This window comes from Calcarisporiella thermophila, assembly GCF_041956535.1.
Source record: "Calcarisporiella thermophila strain CBS 279.70 unplaced genomic scaffold VTP21scaffold_32, whole genome shotgun sequence".
Lineage (NCBI taxonomy): Eukaryota > Fungi > Calcarisporiellomycota > Calcarisporiellomycetes > Calcarisporiellales > Calcarisporiellaceae > Calcarisporiella > Calcarisporiella thermophila.
Genome location: NW_027192222.1, coordinates 158,630 through 167,049, shown reverse-complemented (window position 1 = coordinate 167,049; position 8,420 = coordinate 158,630). Strand labels below are relative to the sequence as shown.

Below are 8,420 nucleotides of genomic sequence, written 5' to 3'. Positions count from 1 at the left end.
TCGACTATCAATCAGAAAAAACTCGTTCAGACCGCCCACTAATATCGAGCAAGGAGAACGAGCGCGAGAACACTCCACTTGTTTTCTAAAGTTAGTGTTTTAGAGAAATTAAGGCAAACAACAGCCCTCAAAAACGTGTAAGGTATCAAAACATCTCTTGATATCGTAAGGAGAGTATAGCATAGATTCTATTTATCAGCAAAGGCCACCAAAAGAAAGCCTCTCCTTGGATTGGAGCTTAATTGAAAGAAGGCGGGTTCTCCAAAATACACATCAATTAGAGTTTGCGGCAACAGATGACTACGGTGTGGTCAAATATCTGTAAATACGGTATCTTCAGGAAAACAGTGATGAAATATTATTATAAAACGCGGAAGATGAACAGCTCCGGAATAATCAAACACGACCCCTGGTGAGTAACCGTGGAAAGTCAATGGTGTGCAAAAGATGTATCAGTGAACATAACGTTGTCCAATTGTGAAAAAAGATAGGGAAATGGATGCATTACTTAGCTACACTGTTCTTCACGATACCTTCATAGGCACTTTTTAATGCTATGACATGGGTAAGTAGAGGAATACATTCTAACCAGACAATGAAAATAAGCAAACGGCCAAAAATTCAAAATTTTGTTGAAGGGTATTTAAGCTACATGCATGGTAGTGGCCTTTCCTCCCTTAGGAACAATTTTCCATTGAAAACTTGCGGAGTACTGTATAACTCTATCTCGATAATTCCCTTTGGGCGAGAGCCCAAGGGGAACGAAGCTGGATGGTATCTGCTCCTTCGGAGCCCAAATCGTGCTTTATTCATAGTTACAGAAAGTAATAATAAAATATAAAAAAGTATAAAATTGAAGTAAAATATTGATTTTTTTAGGCCACGGCTATCTTGTTGTCTGTCTTGATTCTTATGTGCTTGTTCTCCCAGTGTCTGGTGTGCAGCTTTAGAGCGAAGAGAATAGCCCGCAGTTCTTTCTGGTTCGATGACGCTTTCTTCTCTGAGTCTGTCCATTGGCCATGTGTTGTCAGGTGTGTGCTCACTATCCCCCAACCTGTACCTGATGCGTCTGTCATTATGTTCACTGTTTCGTCCAGCGGTGGAATTCTTACTTGCAAGCAGTTGTGAACGTCTAAGAGGATTTCCCACTTCTTCAAGTCTTCTATCGTTTCCTTTGAGAGTGGTATCACCTTCTCCCATCCTTGGTTGGTTCTCTGAAGGTGTTTTGCGAGGTCTCTTTGTAAGTGTCGTTGAAATATGAATGCTGGCCTCACCGCGGGTGCTGTTGATGCTAGGAGGCCTGCCAGTGACGCTATTTGCCTCGCTGTCCTCGGCTTTGTCTTCGCGAATCTTATGTCTTGTCTGATTCGCGCGACCTTCTCTTTCGGGAGTTTGATTTTCATGGTCATTGTATTGATTTCGAATCCCAGGAAAATCTGTTGCTTCTTCGGCATCAGTTCTGATTTCTTTTCGTTGATGATGAAACCGAGAGCTTGAAGGTGTTCTATCAGTAGCTTTGCTTGATTCTTTGCTTGGGCTTCTGATTGATTCATTAAGCAGATGTCGTCGAGATAATATGTTAGGCGAAATCCCTGTTTTCTTAATGGCTCTAGCACGTCCTTCATTAGTTTTGAGAAAGTTCGTGGAGCTGAAGCTAGACCGAATGGCATTGCCTTGAACGAGTATGTTTCCCCCCGATGTTTGAACGAGAGGTACTGTCTGCTCTTCGGGTGGACCGGTATTGTTAAGTATGCATTGCTCAGATCGACCTTGATCAGGTAGTCCCCCGGTTGGATCATGTCCCGTATGGTTGGCAATCCCTCCATCTTGAAATGTTGGTACTGCACATATCGATTTATCCGTCGTAGGTCTAGGAGTGGCCGGATCTTTGTTTTTTCTCGTTTTGGAAAGAGGTTGGACGGAAAGCCGTTTGCCTTTGGACTCGCCTTTTCTATTACGTCGTCTCTTATGAATTCTTCCACTGCTTTGTCTAGTGCCTGTAGGTCGTGGTTTGATAGGTGAAATTGACTTACTGGCTCCTCGGGTGGTAATTTTTCGAATTGTATTCTTACCCCCTCTTGAATAGTCATAGTACTCCAGCTCTTGCCAATTCGTTTTTCCCATTCTTTGGCGAAGTGCTGTGTTCTTCCTCCCGGAGGGTTGCTTGCCTCTAATTCCCGGGTAATCTGTTGAGTTGACTCGAGCTCGTGTTGGTTGGGTTGCTCAGTGCATAGTTGTAGTTGGCGTTGGAGTTGTTGTCGTAACGCTGGTTTCTGGGGCTCCTCTGCCCCCGAACTCCTTTTCCCTGTCTTCCATTATTATATTGCCTTCTTCCTTGGTAGTTGGGTCTGCTCTGAGGCTTTGGTTTGTGTGTTTGGTCGAAGAGTATTGCCCCTCTTTCCTGTTCTATAACCTCGCTAATAAATCCCTCTCCAAAAAGGCTGTCTTTTGAGCTCGAACGTACGAATTTTGCGTCCCGGGCCATGCCTTGCGGAAGTTTGGCTTCTTTTGCAATCCTGGATCGGCGTTCCACTTTAACCTTTGCGGCTGTGTATAGGGTAAGGTAGATCGTATCTTCAAGGGTGACTGCGAGGTCTTTGGGGTCGATTTTTCCTTGATCCGCGTCCATTTTGTTGAGGAAGAGCAAGAGAGGTCTTGCGAGTCCCAGGATGTCTTCTGGATTTCTGCAAGGTAGATGTAATAGTACTGGAATGTGACCTCGGTTTAATTTCGATACTTTCTTGATTTTACTGGTTGTTTTCTAAATTCTTAATTAATTGTTATTGTATAAAACGAATTGTAAGAATTTCGAGTTTGAATTTTTTTTGTTCTTTATTGGATTTTATAATCTTTTTTTCTGACATTACTAGTTCTTACCTTGCTATAATAAATATTAAGTTCGATACTTGGTGTTTATTATAGTAGACGTCCAGTAGAAGTGTTTGTTTTGGGATACGATGTTGCCAGAAGCTCTCCAGTCTTGGGATTTGGAGGTATCTTCCTCTTGGGGTTGGGTACTTGTGGAAGAGGCGCTTTGCTGATCTGCTTAATAAGAGTGAGAGTGTGGAGTCTTCTGGGAAGAGGTGTTTGACACTCCCTTGTAAGTTGTATGCTCCAGCCTCGCGTGCTTCAATGGCGGAAACCAACTTTTCTTCTTCTTCTGCTTCCTCTTCTGGATCATTGTCAGAGTGGGAGTTCTCTGATTCGTCCTCGTACTATTGGGCATTTCTGTCTTGTCGACGTTCATATCGTCGTTCCAGTTGGGCCAGTCTATCGAAGATCTGTTCCAAAGCTTGCTCATTGTTCATTGTTATCAAGTGTAGAGGATTACTAATTCTTAGCGCACGATTCGGAGGCTTCGAAAAAGCTAGGGAACACGGATAGCGGACACCGTTTTTAAATAACTTTGTTTTCAGTATTATTACTTTTTTACAATTAATTCTAAAAACAGCAATTGGGAGATTCCAAACCTGAGCAGACATACTGGATTTAGAAGATAGAAAATCAGGGTTTCAGAAATATCTGCAACTGTTAATATATCCTTTAAAAATTCGTTAACTAAAGTGAGAGTCAAAAGAAGAAATGGAGTCAAGGAATTAAAATTCACATTAGAGCCCAAGGGGGTTTGGTTGAAGCTGGGAATACCACCCCGCTTCCTTGGCATATCTATTTTTTTCGTACTGAGAAATTAACCGTTGCTCCCGAATGTTCGGGAGCAACGGTTGATTTCCTCAGAGGAAATAGGTTAATTTTATTTACTTGTGGGCCAAAACCTTTCCCTCTCTGAGGCCCATCCTACTCCGAACGCTGCTGTAGACCTCTCTATCCTGCTAATTAGGGGGTTCAAGGGTGGAAGAAAAAGGCCACCAACATAAGCAGGTGGGTTTTAAGGTAGGTTAGCAACTCTATATAACACTACTAGGGGAAGGGAAAATTTTGCAGGTGGTTTCCAAAAAGAAGCGGCAAGAAAAGGAGTATTCATTGCATCAAAAATGAGGGCATTTGGGTGTATATTGGTAGAGTTATTAGCTTTCAAAAGAAGGGCATAATATTAAAGATATACTATTTGAATATTTCGGCCAATCAAATTCCATAATCCAAATTTCCTTATATATTTATTGTCTGATTCATTCTGGAAACTCCCTAATGATGTTAAGATACTTGCTTATACATATTTGTATAAGTATGAAATAACCATTGTAACACAACAACTATTCAGACTTAGATCATGCCTGGTCGTTCTCCAACAGGCTTATTGGCAATATCCAATGGAGAGATATTGTGGCATCTTGGTGCCATATATAAAGTAGAGTATAATACTTATCACTCTATATTTTTATGAAGATGATCTACTAATAGTTAAAATATTATTCCGCTTCTTAGGTCGAAACGACACCCCTACGCAAACCTTAGGAATCATTTGATCTACCGGGAGCAACTTTATCACATTCAGTATACCCCAATTTTTCATCTATTCTCCCTACTACGAGGAAGCACTCGGCTTACTGGATGAATAGAAATATACTTGGCTTGGATGATTATCTGGAGGAGCTTTATTGGCCAATGAGATCTTATATATTGAAAGATGTGGAATACCGACGTCTCAAGGAGTTCTATGCAACTGTATACGAAACTAGTCCGTCTTCGTTACAGGTATTAACCCCCTTGTTATTGTATGGCCTCTATTCAAATAATTTAAAGGACACATTTTGTTATGATAGAGAGTTGGAAGAAAGGGCTTTCAATATAGCCGCTTGCGGACTAAAGACGGACATGATATAAGCTCGATGCGATAACGTAATGACGCTGAGGATTACTGGCGTAATAATTATACTGTTGCAGTAAGCGCATAAAATTTTCTTATTTTCCTAGCGGTTAAGCTAATGAAAATTAAATGTTCTTGACAGGCATATGTTCAAGTTGATCGTTACGCGAGATATCATAGCAGACCAAGTTCAATGGTTACAAAAGAATATTATGCAGAGGTCGAGGTGAGCAACTGGATTCCAATCTCTCTAACGCTTCAAAATCTAGTCATGGAAATTATCCTTATTTATATAATTATCGATAACAAATTTTGAGTTTCTCTGGATATTATAGTTTTATTTCCATCACGAATACCGAGGAGAAGAATTTATGTTAGCATAAGTACAGTGGGCCGGAGAGTGGGATAATGATGATTATGATCTGAGATGCTTTACAGCATATGGTTTGAAAGGATTTATTGACGTATCAACGCTAGATAGATGTGTAGGCTGGATTCAAAGAGGGAGAGTATTTTATGTAGCTGACAAGGAAAAAATTTATACATTATCATAAAAGTGAAACCACAGGAGGTCATATTACTATGATTTAAAGAGCCAGCTACCATCTAATTGCTTTAAAATTATATTCTACAGCTTAGGAATTTTTTAAATTATAACATTAATTTATTTACCACCTGATAAAAATTCCTTTGTTTGAATATTTTTACTCCGAAATTTTGGGGAATTTTTACGGAACTAATTTGTCTGGCCGTAGGATCACAGCCAAGACTCGTTTCCATATATTTATTTCGGCCCAAACTTTCATGCTTGGGCCGAGACGAATAAAATTTCATAGGGCGCCTCTCCTGGTTTCCATATTTCGTATGCTAAAAATCCACGTGAACCAATGGTAATTGTGGCATTTCCACAAAAAAGCCCTTATGCTTTCCGCATAATTTCCTTACGGTGGCTTCTTACAGGGTCATGCTCCCAAAAGAGATAGCTATTGCAAGGGGAATCATCGCGAGAATCTGGTTTATATTCTCCATAGCTTTTTTTCATCCTCCATGCTCAAGTCTCCAAACCGCAGCTCCGCCTGCACTGAGCTGTCAGAATTGGTCGACTCAGGGTCGAGCAAATTCAGCTGCTGCAATATGGAGGGCTGGTGCAGCGCGTGCTTTTGCAGCGGCTCGCTCAAGATCAAGGCCCCATCGTTCCCCCATCCCAAATCCTTCAGCACCTGCGGATTATCCAGTCCAAGCAGGACGCCTATTGATGAGGGGGACAAGGAGCTCTGGGAGCGCTCTGTTTCGGAGGCAGGCGAAAGGCTATGTCTCTCGCTTCGGTTCGGATAGTATCGCTGTTGCTCGTATTTTTGGATGGCGGCGTGGAGCTGCTCGTTCTCTCGCTTGAGCAATTCGTACGACTCGCGCAGTTTCTCCAGCTCGGTGGCCTTATCCTCAAGGTCCTTGATGTATTGGATTTTGCGCTGGCGAAAGGCCCGCTGTGCAGCCCGATTTTGTGCAACACGTCGGGTAAGCGCTGCTGCGCGCTTCGCCGACATAGGAGGTGGGGGTGGTACTGAAGGGTAGAGCGGGGTAGGGGTCAGCATCGAAGCGGAGGTCAAAGAGGGGCTCGGGGCCGGAGCAATGGGTCTTGGGCCTAAAAAATTAGTTAGCATGATGACCTAATTAATACCGTGATAGGGGGTCGAAGAAGCTAGAGCTTAAGGAATTCGCATAAAAACCAGATTTTTATGCGAATTCCTTAAGATGATTTTTTGTAGAGATTAATCCGGGGAAAAACTGCTCTGAAATTCGATATTTTTCTGAAATAGTAATCATCAGCCGCGGAGAGATCAGAGGAGAGACGAACGCAATCATGCTCTTGAATCACATCACAAAATTTAAACGAAACGAATACAATTTCTAAAAAAAGTAATTCGTAACAGTTAGTGGGATCCAGATACAATCCATCAACGGCGGATTCAAATTCCACGGAACCGAGTAACATCAGAATTCCTGTGAGAAGTATTAGAAAATAGAGAGTAAAATGAAGCCCCATTAGAAATAAAATTTAGAAATAATTTATAATCCTTTTAGTCATCGAGAAACACTTGAACAATGCCAAGCATAAACATCGTTATAACAATACCAAGCTCAAATATCATTCTTTTTCACATAAATACGAGTCGTTTGAAAGCGATGGTTTCTAACTTGAATTAACTTAAACATGGACTCGAGTCTGCAGGCTTCTCATCTCTTCGACCTGAGCAACAAGATAGCTTTGGTGACCGGTGGAGGAACCGGGATTGGGCTCATGATTGCAAAGACCCTTGAGGCAAACGGTGCCAAAGTGTACATTGTGGGACGTAGATTGAATGTGCTGAAGAAGGTGTCAGGTGGGAATATCATCGCACTGCAAGGCGATGTGTCTAGTCGAGAGTCGGTTGACGAGCTAGTCAAAAGTTTTCCTGAAGATCGGCTCGATATTCTCGTGAATAATGCTGGTGTGGTGTACCCGGGCGAGGAATATGATCAAGAAAAATGGAGAAAAACGTTCCAGATTAATCTCGAGAGTATACACTTTATGGTCGCAGCTTTCCTTCCCTTGTTGAAGGCCACTAAAGGGCACCCCGGGAAAATTATTAATATCGGGTCCACCGTCACTAGCATGAAGAATCGCTCTAGCGAATTTAGGCAATATGCATATCCCGTTTCCAAAGCGGGCGTAAATCATCTTTCTAAAATACTTGCTGCTGATCTAGCTAGTGAAAACATCACTGTGAATGTGATAGAACCAGGAGCTTTTCCTTCGGAGATGTTCGACAAAGCATCCCCGAAGCAATTGGATAAGATGATGAAGTATCTTCCTTCTCAAAGGCTAGGGAGTAATACGGACATAGGAGGAGTGTCGCTTTTGTTGGCTTCTGATGCGGGTGATTATATAACTGGTCAGATAATTGCTGTTGATGGAGGATTTTGGATATTAGGATAAAAGAGATTATGGGGATTATGGTTTAAATCGCAGATTAGTCAATATTTTAGTAATAGTGGTATAAATTCGTCGAACCTCATGTATAAGTTTGACCATTTTTATTGTTGATCTGTGCTTTATATTTTCATATCACTACTACCAAGATGGATATTCAGATTAAACAACTCTTTTTAGTTGAGTGAAATATCGTGACATGTTCAACTTGTATATCATCCTTTACTGCTGGTAGATTAAGCAATCATGGAAATGTGTTAAGAAACGACAATACAATGAACAAGCTTGGAGTAGTATCTCGATTGATTTTTTGGTTTGCCTAAAACCGTTTGATAGGCTGCATACAGTGCGTGAGCAACTATCTGATCACCTAGAGTGTTGTGTGTAATAATGTTAGCAAAACGAATGGAATACTTTCACTAAATTGAGCCTACCATTAACACCTGGTTGAAGAGCCTGCGTATGTGAAGTAAGGGCTTGGCTCTGAAAGCGGTCCTTGCTAAGGCCCTCCCTACAAAAAAACTGGTACAAAGAATAAAGAAAAAGTAAACAAAAAAAATCGTGCGATAATCTGAACGTGATTTTGCTATAAATATGAACCTACCAAGAAGATATTTCCTCGGCCGTTCCAAGAAGAGGGGAGGGAAATAAATCAAACAAAACAAAAAATAAATATTTCAAAAT

The 8,420-nt window shown here is 41.3% G+C and overlaps 4 protein-coding genes across 4 annotated transcripts; 1 reads left to right on the top strand and 3 right to left on the bottom strand.

Moving 5' to 3' along the window:
• Positions 1 to 875: 875 nt before the first annotated feature.
• Positions 876 to 1,826, bottom strand: VTP21DRAFT_7733 (uncharacterized protein; the record flags this gene model as incomplete). Its single annotated transcript, XM_069398507.1, has 1 exon — positions 876 to 1,826. One exon carries the CDS (start codon positions 1,824 to 1,826, stop codon positions 876 to 878), a length of 951 nt encoding a protein of 316 aa, XP_069246302.1.
• A 344-nt stretch (positions 1,827 to 2,170) lies between these two features.
• Positions 2,171 to 3,308, bottom strand: VTP21DRAFT_7732 (uncharacterized protein; the record flags this gene model as incomplete). The annotated part of the gene is made up of 3 exons (XM_069398506.1): positions 2,171 to 2,684; positions 2,878 to 3,172; positions 3,242 to 3,308. The coding sequence occupies 3 exons, from the start codon at positions 3,306 to 3,308 to the stop codon at positions 2,171 to 2,173; spliced, it is 876 nt and encodes a 291-aa protein (XP_069246301.1).
• A 2,473-nt stretch (positions 3,309 to 5,781) lies between these two features.
• Positions 5,782 to 6,426, bottom strand: VTP21DRAFT_7731 (uncharacterized protein; the record flags this gene model as incomplete). Its single annotated transcript, XM_069398505.1, has 1 exon — positions 5,782 to 6,426. One exon carries the CDS (start codon positions 6,424 to 6,426, stop codon positions 5,782 to 5,784), a length of 645 nt encoding a protein of 214 aa, XP_069246300.1.
• A 551-nt stretch (positions 6,427 to 6,977) lies between these two features.
• Positions 6,978 to 7,742, top strand: VTP21DRAFT_7730 (uncharacterized protein; the record flags this gene model as incomplete). The annotated part of the gene is made up of 1 exon (XM_069398504.1): positions 6,978 to 7,742. The coding sequence occupies one exon, from the start codon at positions 6,978 to 6,980 to the stop codon at positions 7,740 to 7,742; it is 765 nt and encodes a 254-aa protein (XP_069246299.1).
• Positions 7,743 to 8,420: the final 678 nt, after the last annotated feature.